This window comes from Thamnophis elegans, chromosome 4 (genome assembly GCF_009769535.1).
Source record: "Thamnophis elegans isolate rThaEle1 chromosome 4, rThaEle1.pri, whole genome shotgun sequence".
Classification (NCBI taxonomy): Eukaryota; Metazoa; Chordata; class Lepidosauria; order Squamata; family Colubridae; genus Thamnophis; species Thamnophis elegans.
In genome coordinates this window covers 141,033,403-141,046,552 of record NC_045544.1, presented here as the reverse complement: position 1 = coordinate 141,046,552, position 13,150 = coordinate 141,033,403, and the positions used below count along the sequence as shown (strand labels likewise).

Genomic DNA, 13,150 nt, shown 5'->3' with positions numbered 1-13,150 from the left:
GAAAATAGCAGTTGGACTTATCTACCGCTTCATAGGGCTTTCAGCCCTCTCTAAGCGGTTTACAGAGTCAGCATATCGCCCCCAACAACAATCCGGGTCCTCATTTCACCCACCTCGGAAGGATGGAAGGCTGAGTCAACCCTGAGCTGGTGAGATTTGAACCGCCGAACTGCAGATAGCAGTCAGCTGAAGTGGCCTGCAGTGCTGCACCCTAACCACTGCGCCACCTCGGCTCTTCCAGGTAAGACCAGGTAAGCCAGGCACCGGGGCTCAACCCAGCCGGAAGAATTGCGTCACGGGGCAGGTAGGGGGCAGGGGACGGATCTAGAATTGCATTGCACACCTGAGCCCACCTTCACTCTTCCTGAGCCAAAATGGGCCCAAGTGTTTTGGGGTTCAGAGCACTGGAGGTAAGGTCAGTTGTTTAGGATCTTAGAATTGAATAGAGCTGGAAGGAATCCTGGAGGTCTTCTAGTCCAGCCCGCCGGCCCAATCAGGAGAACCTACACCCCCTCGGACAAATGGTTTTCCACTTTCTCCTTAAAAGCCTCCAGTGATGGAGCCACCCACAACTTCTGGTGGCAAGTTGTTCCCCTGGTTAATTGTTCTCACTGTTAGGAAGTTTCTGCTTAGTTTCAAGTTGCTTCTCTCCTTGATTAGTTTCCATCTGTTGCTTCCTTTCCTTCCTTCCTTCCTTCCTTCCTTCCATCTGCTCATCTTCCCTCCCCTTATTTTTCCTTCATTCCTTCCTTCCCTTCCTTCCCCTTATTTTCCCTTCCCTCCTTCCTTCCATCTGCTCATCTTCCCTCCCCTTATTTTTCCTTCATTCCTTCCTTCCTTCCCCTTATTTTCCCTTCCCTCCTTCCTTCCATCTGCTCATCTTCCCTCCCCTTATTTTTCCTTCATTCCTTCCTTCCTTCCCCTTATTTTCCCTTCCCTCCTTCCTTCCATCTGCTCTTCTTCCCTCTCCTTATTTTTCCTTCATTCCTTCCTTCCTTCCCCTTATTTTCCCTTCCCTCCTTCCTTCCATCTGCTCATCTTCCCTCTCCTTATTTTTCCTTCATTCCTTCCTTCCTTCCCCTTATTTTCCCTTCCCTCCTTCCTTCCATCTGCTCATCTTCCCTCCCCTTATTTTTCCTTCCTTCCTTCCTTCCTTCCTTCCTTCCTTCCTTCCTTCCTTCCTTCCTTCCTTCCTTCCTTTCTTCTTTCCCCTTATTTTTCCTTCCTTCCATGTCATCTTCCTTCTTTCCCCTTATTTTACCTTCCTTCCCTCCCTCCCTTCCAGAATCATAGAATCCTTGGGCTGGAAGGGAACCTGGAGGTCTTCTAGTCGAGCCCCCTGCTCAAGCAGGAGATACTATCCCGTTTCAGACATATGGCTGCCCAATATCTTCTTAAACACCTCCAGTTATGAAGCACCAGAACTCCTAGTGGCCAGCTGTTCCACTGGTTAATTGTCCTCACTCGTAGGAAGTTTCTCCTTAGTTCCAGGTTGCTTCTCTCCTTGATGAATTTCCCTTATTCAGCGGTCTAAACACACCATAGTTGAAAACTCACTTAACAACTGTTGGCTTAGCGACGGGCTCAACTGTGGTCATAAGTCAAGGACGACCTATAGAACTTAGATTCATGCTTACGACCCTGGCACCATCTCCGTAGTTCCATCATCATTTTTGCTTTTATTATTTTTGCTCTAACAATTCTGCAGTCATGGGATTTACAAGTTTTGAACTTTTCCCGCTGATTTCCAGCGGATTCCTTAACCGTAATGAGATTCACTTAATGACCATCATAAGTGTCACCGAACTGGGTCCAGTTTCAACTTATGACCACAATGACTTATGACTGAAGTCCAGGGCCAACTGCCGTCCTAAGTCGAGGATTACCTGCAGTGCATTCCTGCATTCCTCGGGGTCAGGCTGGATGGCCTCTTAATGCCCCTTTCCACTTGTGATGGATCAGGCAAGAAGGTGCAAATTTGGACCTTGTCTAAATACAGTGAGTCCTCGACTTGCAACGGTTCGTTTAGCGACCGTTGAAACGACACTGAAAACTCCATTTTTCACACTTATGACCGTTGCAGCCCATGTGATAAAAGGTCTCTGAGGCTTGGCAATTGACTCCCACTTATGACGGTCGCGGTGATCCCCTTTTGCGACCCCTCCGACAAGCCAAGTCCACAGGAAGAGAAAATCCTCCAGGTTCCTGGGAGTTCTAGAAGCTCGCCTAGGTGTTCCTCGACTTCTGTCCACAATGAAGCCCAACGTTTCTGTTGCTAAGTGAGACAGCTGTTAAGTGAGCTTGGCCCCCACGGCTGTTAAGTGAAGCCAGATTCACTTAACAACCATGTAACTGACAACCACGGCGATTCGCTTAACAACAGTGGCGCGAAAGGTGTTCACCGTCAAGCGATTGAAAGGGCCCCGTTTTGCGACCTTTGTTGCCACTGTTGTTAAGCGAATGTAAATCGCCGTGGTTGTCAGTCCAGATTACTACGAATGGTTGTGTCCTGCAAACCAGACTCCTCCCAAAGTCTCTTCTTATATACTCTCTTGGGAGGGGCCAAGCCACAACCACCTGGGCTGGATTATCTCTTATCAGTCTGTCACCGTAACTGTCACCAGATTCACTTAACAGCCGTGGGACCAAGCTCACTTAACAAATATCTCACTTAGCAACAGAAACGTTGGGCTCACTCATGGTCGCAGGTCGAGGACTACCGATATGAGCTTCTAGAACTCCCAGGAACCTGGAGAATTTTCTTTTCCTGCAGACGAATCTGCCCCCCCCATCGCCGCCCCATGGCCCCCACCTGGCGTAGTCGATGGGGGTCCGGCCATTCACGTCGGGGGCGCCTGGGTCAGCCCCATAGACCACCAGCAGCTCCGCCTGCAGCACCTGGCCCGCTTTGGCAGCCACGTGAAGAGGCGTGGTCCCTTTCTCCTACGAAAAGGGAAGAGAAGCCGATGGGAACTCTGCACGTGCCCAGAAGCTCTGGGCCGAGGTACAGATCAGCCTCGGACTTACCGGGTGGAAGAAGTTGGCTTGGGCCCCCAAGGAGAGAAGGCGCAGACAGGTCTCCAGGTTCCCTGTTCGGACACTGGAATGGAGTTGCTGCCGGGAGACGGGGGGGAAAAGGAGATCAGAGGGCTGAGAAGGGACTTCAACTCCCAGAATTCCCCCGACAGCCAACTTTCCCTCCCCCCCCCCCCATCACTGGCTGGGGAACTCTGGGAGTGGAAGTTCTCCGGTCTTCAAAGTTCTCAAGATTGAGATGGACGGAATCCCCTGATATGGCCTGGCCTGGTCTGTCTGTCTGTCATCACTGCTCTATCACTGATCTTTCTATTGTCTTATCTTATCAGTTTTCACGGATCTATCATGAATCATCTATTTATGTATCAATCATCAATCTATCTGATTTATATAGCTATCACTATCTTTTATATCTATCTATCTATCTATCATCTATCTATCTATCTATCTATCTATCTATCTATATCTATTTATCTCTCTATCTATCTATCTATCTATCTCTTCATCTCTTTATATCTATCTATCTATCTATCTATCTATCTATCTATCTATCTATCTATCTATTTATCTATCTATCTCTATTTTATCTATCTATCTCTTATCTATTTATTTATCTCTTTATCTCTTTATCTATCCCTATCTATCTATCTATCTATCTATCTATCTATCTATCTATCTATCTATCTATCTATCATCTATCTATCTATCTCTTCATCTCTCTATCTCTCTATCTATTTATCTATATATATCTATTTCTATCTATTTATCTCTCTATCTATCTCTATCTATCTATCTATCTATCATCTATCTCTTCATCTCTCTCTCTCTCTCTCTCTGTGTCACACTTCCACTCTCTGTCATTAGGCTCGTCACAAGAGTCCATCCAGACAGAAACCCAATATTTTTTACTGTTGCCTTTTGTGTTACATTTGTTATATTTGTGCTGATAAATAAATAAAGGGAGACTAGTATAGATCTATTTCAAGCTATTTAGCTCTCATCAGCTAGCCATACCCAAGTTTTTGGGAATCGAACCTGTGCTCTATTGCCTCCCAGGCAGGGAGTTAAGTGGAAGTGTGACCTTCCTCCCATACTTGGGCATACCAGGGGTTGTGACTTTAAGTATATACCTCCCACCCTGGCTGGCTGATAAAGGAGTCGTTCTCTGTAGCTCAAATGGTTAACTCCCTGCCTGGGGAGGCAATAGAGCACAGGTTCGATTCCCAAAAACTTGGGTATGGCTAGCTGATGAGAGCTAAATAGCTTGAAATAGATCTATACTAGTCTCCCTTTATTTATTTATCAGCATAAATATAACATATATATATATATATATATATATATATATATATATATATATATATATATATATATATATATATATATATATATATTCAATCTATCTCTCCATCTCTCTATCTCTATATTTATCTATATATATCTATCTATTTATCTCTCTATCTGTCTTCATCTCTCTATATCTCTATATCTATTTATCTATTTCTATCTATTTATCTCTCTATATCTATCTATCTATCTATCTATCTATCTATCTATCTATCTATCTATCTATCTATCTATCAATCTAACTATCTATCTATCTATCTATCATCTATCTCTTCATCTCTCTCTCTCTCTGTATGTATGTATGTATGTATGTATGTATATATATATATATATATATATATATATATATATATATATATATATATATATATATATATCTATCTCTCCATCTCTCTATCTCTATATTTATCTATATATATATATCTATTTCTATCTATTTATCTTTCTATCTATCTGTCTCTTCATCTCTCTATATCTCTATATCTATTTATCTCTCTATATCTATCTATCTATCAATCTATCTATCTATCTCTTCATCTCTCTATCTCTTTATCTATATCTATATCTATTTCTATCTATCTATCTATCTATCTATTTCTATCTATATCTCTCTATTTATCTATCTATCATCATTGATCTAACATTGATCTATTTATCGACAATCTCTCTCTATCATCTGACTACATCTACCTTTCTCTCTCTCTCTCTGAATATATCTATCTATCTATCTATCTATCTATCTATCTATCTATCTATCTCATCATCATCATTGTTCTAACATTGATCTATCTTCAATTGTCTGTCTGTCTCTATCACCTCTCTACCTATCATCTATCATCTTCTCTTAACAACCCATAATCCCTTGCAGGGTGGAGTCTGGGCAACTGAATGGAACTGGGTGTTTTAGTGGCCAGATGCCTTTCCTCTCACCAATGGGAAGTTATATTTTAGCAGATATATTCTCGTTGGGCCCAGAGAGAGAAATATGGGCCTCTACCTAGGGTTGAACTCACAGCCTCCTGATTGTGAGGCGAGAGCCCCACCTCTAGGCCATCTCTCTCTTTCTCTGTCCCTCCCTCTCTCCCCCTCTCTCTTTCTCTCCATCTCTCCCTCCTCTCCATCCATGTCTTTAAACAAACTTAAACTCTTTCAGAAGAGGAGGTTTCCAGAAGACCACAAAGGAGGGCAGGAGCGTGCACACACACACACACACACACACAGCACACCATGCACACCCACAAACACACCCACATGCACACTCACCTTGCTGAGATCCTTGGCGGTGACCCCATCATCATCCCGGCACGGGAGCTTATGTACGAAGGCTAACATCTGGTATTTGGCACGGATGAATTCAGACTTGGTGGGGCTGGGTGGGGGGCAAAAGAACACATCAGTTAGGGGTCTTTCTTCCCCCAGGGATGGCCCTGTCCTTAACTGGAGGGTGGGGGGTGGTGGCTTTGAGGGGCAAAACTGCGGTGGAGGCAGGGCAAGAAGCAAGAATAAAAGCCCCCCCCCCAGCTCAGGCCACAAGCAGGTCTATCCAAAATGGGGAGGGGAGACCATTATTCCCTGCCCCCTTTAATGTGGGGGTCTTTAATTGGCACAACCCTCTTTAGATCCCCCTGAGGATAGTTCTAGCCCAGGGGTCTAACAACCTTGGCAAGTTTAAGACTTGTGGACTTCAACTCCCAGAATCCCCCAGCCGGCTTTGATTTAGGACTTGTGGACTTCAACTCCCAGAATCCCTCAGCCGGCTTTGATTTAGGACTTGTGGACTTCAACTCCCAGAATCCCTCAGCCGGCTTTGCTTTAAGACTGGGGGACTTCAACTCCCAGAATCCCTCAGCCGGCTTTGATTTAGGACTTGTGGACTTCAACTCCCAGAATCCCTCAGCTGGCTTTGATTTAAGACTGGTGGACTTCAACTCCCAGAATCCCTCAGCCGGCTTTGATTTAGGACTTGTGGACTTCAACTCCCAGAATCTCTCAGCCGGCTTTGCTTTAGGACTTGTGGACTTCAACTCCCAGAATCCCTCAGCCAGGTTTGATTTAGGACTGGTGGACTTCAACTCCCAGAATCCCTCAGCCGGCTTTGATTTAGGACTTGTGGACTTCAACTCCCAGAATCCCTCAGCTGGCTTTGATTTAAGACTGGTGGACTTCAACTCCCAGAATCCCTCAGCCAGGTTTGATTTAGGACTGGTGGACTTCAACTCCCAGAATCCCTCAGCCGGCTTTGATTTAAGACTGGTGGACTTCAACTCCCAGAATCCCTCAGCCGGCTTTGATTTAAGACTGGTGGACTTCAACTCCCAGAATCCCTCAGCCGGCTTTGATTTAGGACTTGTGGACTTCAACTCCCAGAATCTCTCAGCCAGGTTTGATTTAGGACTGGTGGACTTCAACTCCCAGAATCCCTCAGCCGGCTTTGATTTAGGACTGGTGGACTTCAACTCCCAGAATCCCTCAGCCGGCTTTGCTTTAAGACTGGTGGACTTCAACTCCCAGAATCCCTTAGGCAAGTTTAAGTCCCCCAGGGTTAAACTTGTCATGGTTGGAGACCCCTGCTCTAGCCCACACACCTTTTTTCAACCTTGGCAATGGTAAAGAGGGGTGGGCTACAACTCCCTGGACTACCTGCACCAGATTGGTGTTTGTGTGTTTGTGTGTTTGTGTGTTTGTGTGTGTGTGTGTGTGTGTGAAGACAATTAAAAATATATGAAATTTTGAAACACTGGCATGGAAATTCCCCTCTCCCCTCTCCAAAAACGTTAGGGCCACATATCGAGGCCTTCCACCACTGGAGCCCTAACCCCCCCCCCCCAAAAAACCCCACTCACTGGACTTTGTCCTGAGGGTTTGCTTTACGGCGTCCGCTCTGCACTTGCGCCGGATCGAGGAGGGAGTGCTCCCAGATGGAGTTGGCGCCATTGCTGGCAAGCGTGTGAACCATCTGGAAGAGAAGGCCAAGTTTTTTGAAGTGGGGGGGGGGGTTTAAGAGGAAGGGGGTGGGGGGAGATTATGAGGAGCACATACTGAGGGACACCCCCCCCCCCACGCACACACACTCTCCCCTCCATGCCAGGAAGGTTTTCCCCAGGAAGAGATCTCCTCTGCCTTCTGCCCCTCCAGCTGCCCTGGTTCCTTGGCACCCAGATGCCAACCCCAGATTCCCTTCCAATGTTCTCTCTCTCCCTCCCTCCCTCTCCCTCCCCACTCTCTCCCTCCCCCTCTCCTTCCCTCTCTCTACAGCTCTCTCTCCCCCTCCCTCTTCCTCTCTCCCTCTTTCTCCATCCCTTTTTCTCCAGCTCTCCCTCTCCCTCCCTATCTCTCCCTCTCTCTACAGTTCTCCTTCTCCTCCTTCCCTCTCCCTTCCCACTCACTCCCTCCTCCTCTCCTTCCCTCTCTCTACAGCTCCCTCTCCCCCTCCCTCGCTCTTCCTCTCTCCCTCTCTTTCCCCATCCCTTTTTCTCCAGCTCTCCCTCTCCCTCCCTCCCACCCTCTCTTTCTCTCTCTCTCCCTCCCTCCCTCTCTCTCTACAGCTCTCTCTCCCCCTCCCTCTTCCTCTTTCCCTCCTTCCCCCTCCCTTCCTCTCCCTCCCCCTCTGTCTCCCTCTCTCTCTCCCTCTCTTTCTCCATCCCTTTTTCTCCAGCTCCCCCTCTACCTCCCACCCTCTTTTTCTCTCTCTCCCTCCCTCTGCCTCCCTCTCTCTCTCCATCCTTAAACTGGGAATCTTGGTTTGTTTTTTTGGGTGGAGGGAAGGAGGGCTGTTTTTGAAGGGGTCCCTGTTCTGCTTTCACTACTGATTAGTAAGAGGGGGGGGGTGTCTTTAAGGGTTATGTCATCTCCCGCCCGGCTGTTTGGGGAGCAAGGAAATGTACACTTGGGAGGTTTTCCATGGTGGCTTTGATCATGTGGGTAAGCAGGCCGGAGTCGCTCAAGAGCAAGAAGGCAGCATGAAAATTTAATTAATAAAAAACAGAAATAAAGCAATAAAATAAAATAAAATAATAAAATAAAATAAAATAATAAAATAAAATAAAATAAAATAATAAAAGAAATAAAAGAAATAAAATAAAATAAATAAAATAAAAGAAATAAAATAAAATAAATAAATAAAATAAATAAAATAAATAAAATAAAATAATAAAATAAATAAATAAAATAAATAAAATAAATAAAATAAAATAATAAAATAAATAAATAAAATAAATAAAATAATAAATAAAATAAATAAAATAAATAAAATAAATAAAATAAAATAAATACAATAAATACAATAAATACAATAAATACAATAAATACAATAAATAAATAAATAAATAAAATAATAAAATAATAAAATAAAATAAAATAAAATAAAATAATAAAATAAAATAAAATAATAAAATAAAATAAAATAAAATAAAATAAAATAAAATAAAATAATAAAATAAAATAAAATAAAATAAAATAAAATAAAATAAAATAAAATAAAATAAAATAAAATAATAAAATAAAATAAAATAAAATAAAATCAGCAGAGGGCAGGACAAGAACCAATGGATGGAAACTTATCAAGGAGAGAAGTAACCTGGAATTAAATAGAAACTTCCTGACTATGGGAACAATTAACTTGTGGAACAGTTTGCTGCCAGAAGTTGTGGGTGTGAACTCTGGGCAACTCAATGGAGCTAGCAGAGTGTTTTAATGGCCGGATGCCTTTCCCTGTTGCCGATGTGGAGTTTTGTTCAGCAGATAGATTCTCATTCTGCCCAGAGAGAGAGAAATCTCTGCTTCTCCCTCTAGGATCGAACTCATAGAACTCCAGGTTGTGAGGCGAGAGCGCCACCTCTAGGCCACCGCACCACCCAACCATATAAAGATCCATGCCCCATAAAATGGGTGAAGGGAAGCAGGGGGTACCCATAAGCCCCACGCCCAGAACAGGGACGCCCCCCCCCGCCACTCACCTGTAGCAAGGTGGCCGACCAGGGGCTGTGTCGCAGGTGCTTCACGATGGAAATATGGCGGCCCAAACTCCGATGGACACTGCAGCACTCGTCACACACCAGAACCCCTCGGTTGATGGACGCCCAGCCGGGGTCTGGAGGGGGAGAGATGAGAGATTGAGGGGGGGAGGTGAAGCAGGTGAGGAAAAGAGGGGCAGCCTGGGGAGGCGTGTGGAGAGGGACTGCAGAAACCATGCTCCACCATCACAGCCCACGCGGGACTTAGAATAACTTTATTCCCACTTTGAATGTACACGGATCGGCCTCTACGAAACACAGGAGGCGAGAAATGCATTTTCCACCTCTTCACATGTGCCCTTCCTTCCTTCCCCCTTCCCTTTTTCCTTCCTTCTTCCCTCTTTTCTCCCTCCCTTCCTCTTTCTTTCCTTCCCATATATCTTCTCCTTCCTTCCCCCCTGCTTCCCTTTTTCCTTCCTTCCTCCTGCTTTACTCCCTCCCTTTCTTTCCTTCCCTCCTTTTCTTCCTCCTTCTTTCCTTCCTTCACCTTGATTTCTCTCTCCCTCCCTTTTTCCTCCCTCCCTCTCTCTTTCCTTCCTTCCTCTCTCCCTCTTCCTCCTTCCCTCTTTCCTTCCTTCCTCCCCCTTCCTTTCTTCCCTCACTCCTTCCTTCCTTTCTTCCCTCCCTCCCATCCTTTTTTCTTCCTTCCTTCCTTCCTTCCTCCCCCTTGCGTTCTTCCTTCTTCCCTCACTCCCTTCCCCTTCTTTCATTTCTTGCCCCCTTCCTTAGAATAACTTTATTGTCACTTTGAATGTACACGAATCAACATACATTAAAACGAAATGTCTTTGCACACGGCTGCCAAAGGATCACCACCTCCCATATACACAACATAGAAATATGACAAAATAAATAAATACAGAATTATGCATATACATTCCATGAACCAGAGGAACAAGGCACTCTGGTTGTCTGAAAAGAGGAGACCTTGGTTTGGGGAAAAGAGGGTCTGTGCCCTGCTTGTGGGGTGGGGTGGGGGGCAAGGGGCTTGAGGAGGCCGGGCACTTAAAAATCCCCCTTTTCCTTTGAAATGCGTCCTGCTGACCCTTTGAAAATCTGTTCTTCCTTCCTTCCTTCCTTCCTTCCCTTTTCTTTCTTTCTTCCTTCCTTCCTTCCTTTCCCTTCCTTCTCTCCTTTCCCTTCCTTCCTTCCTTCCTTCCTTCCTTCCTTTCCTTCTTCCTTCCTTTCCCTTCCTTCCTTTCCCTTCTTTCCTTCCTTTCCCTTCTTTCCTTTCCTTCCTTCCCTCCTTTCCCTTTCTCTTTCTTCCTTCCTTCCTTTCCCTCTCTTCCTTCCTTCCTTCCTTTCCCTTCCTTCCCTCCTTTCCCTTCCTTCCTTCTTTTCCTTCTTTCTTCCTTTCCCTTTCCTTCTTTCTTCCTTTCCCTTTCTTCCTTCCTTCCTTTCCCTTCCTTCCTTCCTTCTTTCCTTTCCCTTCCTTCCCTCCTTTCCCTTAGTCTTTCTTTCTTTCTTTCTTTCTTTCCCTCTCTTCCTTCCTTCCTTCCTTTCTCTTTCTTTCTTTCTCTTTCTTTCTTTCCTTCTTTCTTTCTTCCTCTGCGGTTCTTTCTGCTAAGAATTGCACAGGGGGGAGGGAGGAGGGTTATATGAGGCCAGTGTGCTTTTCACACAAAGGTGTTGCGTTCTTTTGCAGTCACAACATGATGCCATCACCAGCCAAGGGAGGGAATTTCTCTATTTCTCTCATTTCCCTTTTGGGAAGAAGGATTCGGATCCTGCCGGTCCCTTAAAAAGGGGAAACGAGGAAACGCATTCTGCACATGCTCAGAAGCCCGTGAAAACCAGGACCCACTGAACCCCAAAGTAAGGGCAGCCCTTGTCGTAAGATTGCAGGAGGGCCTCCACTTACGACCCACAACTGAGCCCAACATTTATAGGAGTCAGTCTCCAAATGCCTGGATTTTGATCACGTGGCCCCGAGGAGGCTGCAATGGATGAAGTGCGAAAATGGGGAAAGAGAGACAGGGAGGGAGGGAGGGAGGGAGGGAGAGGGAGACGGAGAGAAAGGGATGGAGAAGGAGAGAGAGAGAGAGAGAAAGGTGTAGAAAAGAAAAGAGAGGGATGGAGAGAAGGAGAGAGAGAGAGCGAGGGGGGGAGAGAGGGAGAGAAAGGGATGGAGAAGAAGGGAGGGAGAGAGGTGTAGAGAGAGGAAGAGAGAGGGATGGAGAGAAAGGGAGAGAGGGAGAGAGATATATAGAAAGAGAGAGAGGGGGAGAGAGAGGAGAGAGAGGGAGAAAGCGAGGGAGAGAGGGAGGAGAGAGAGGGAAAGAAAGGGATGGAGAAGGAGGGTGGGAGAGGTGTAGAGAGAGGAAGAGAGAGGGATGGAGAGAAGGAGAGAGGGAGCGAGGGAGAGGGGGGAGAGAGAGGGAGAGAGGGAAAGAAAGGGATGGAGAAGGAGGGAGGGGGGAGAGAGGTGTAGAGAGAGGAAGAGAGAGGGATGGAGAGAAAGGGAGAGAGGGAGAGAGATATATAGAAAGATAGAGGGGGGGAGAGAGGAGAGAGAGGGAGAAAGCGAGGGAGAGAGGGAGGAGAGAGAGGGAAAGAAAGGGATGGAGAAGGAGGGAGGGGGGAGAGAGGTGTAGAGAGAGGAAGAGAGAGGGATGGAGAGAAAGGGAGAGAGGGAGAGAGATATATAGAAAGAGAGAGAGGGGGAGAGAGAGGAGAGAGAGGGAAAGAAAGGGATGGAGAAGGAGGGAGGGGGGAGAGAGGTGTAGAGAGAGGAAGAGAGAGGGATGGAGAGAAAGGGAGAGAGGGAGAGAGATATATAGAAAGAGAGAGGGAGAGAGAGAGGAGAGAGAGGGAGAAAGCGAGGGAGAGAGGGAGGAGAGAGAGGGAAAGAAAGGGATGGAGAAGGAGGGTGGGAGAGGTGTAGAGAGAGGAAGAGAGAGGGATGGAGAGAAGGAGAGAGGGAGGGAGGGAGAGGGGGAGAGAGAGGGAGAGGGAAAGAAAGGGATGGAGAAGGAGGGAGGGGGGAGAGAGGTGTAGAGAGAGGAAGAGAGAGGGATGGAGAGAAAGGGAGAGAGTGAGAGGGAGAGAAAAAGAGAAAGATGGAGAGAGAGGGGGGAAGAGAGGGAGAGAAAGGGATGGAGAGAAAGGGAGGGAGAAGGAGAGAGGGAGGGAGAGATGGAGAGAGAGGGGGAGGGCGACGGAGAGAGAAAAAGAGAGGGAGAGATTCATTTCCCTTTCTCTCCCTCCCTCCCTCTCTCTCCCCTGTTGCTAAGGAAACCCCTAAAGGTCTCCCTAGCAACCGCCAGGGGGTTCTACCGGTCGCTAAGGAAACTCTCCCTTTGTGATGGCAGCCAAAAAGAGAACAGAGGCATCACCCCCCCCCCTTCCTCCCTCTCCCCTTCCTCCCCCCCCCGGCCAATATCTGACACCTGTCACAAAAGGAGGACCTGCCATTTGAAAGAGTCCTCCTTCCAAGCTGAAAAAAGGAATACAGAATAGAGCTAGTCCTTGACTTATAACCTTATAACATTTAGTAACCATTCAAAGTTATGACGGCACTGAAAAAAGTTGATATCGTTTTTCAGTAATTCAGACATTTGTCAACAGACTCATATTTATGACGGACACAGTGTCCCCAGTTCACGTGATCTGCTTTTCCGAACCTCTGATGAGCAACGTCCATGGGGAAGCCACATTCCCTTAACGTCCGTGTTCCTCACTTAACAACGGCAGAGATTCGCTTAGCAACTGTGGGAAGAAAGGTCGTAAAACGGGGACAAAAACTCCAGGGCTCT

The 13,150-nt window shown here is 46.3% G+C and overlaps 1 protein-coding gene across 2 annotated transcripts in view; it reads right to left on the bottom strand.

The window, feature by feature from the left end:
• GIT1 (GIT ArfGAP 1) overlaps positions 1-13,150 on the bottom strand; it is a 55,058-nt gene that overhangs the window by 17,092 nt on the left and 24,816 nt on the right. For both annotated transcript variants that reach the window (XM_032216733.1, XM_032216734.1), the window contains exons 2-6: positions 9,339-9,472; positions 7,227-7,339; positions 5,647-5,752; positions 3,028-3,114; positions 2,813-2,943 (exon numbers count right to left, since the gene is read on the bottom strand). In XM_032216733.1, the coding sequence (XP_032072624.1) occupies positions 2,813-2,943; positions 3,028-3,114; positions 5,647-5,752; positions 7,227-7,339; positions 9,339-9,472 (571 nt within the window). The remainder of the gene's footprint in view (positions 1-2,812; positions 2,944-3,027; positions 3,115-5,646; positions 5,753-7,226; positions 7,340-9,338; positions 9,473-13,150) is intronic.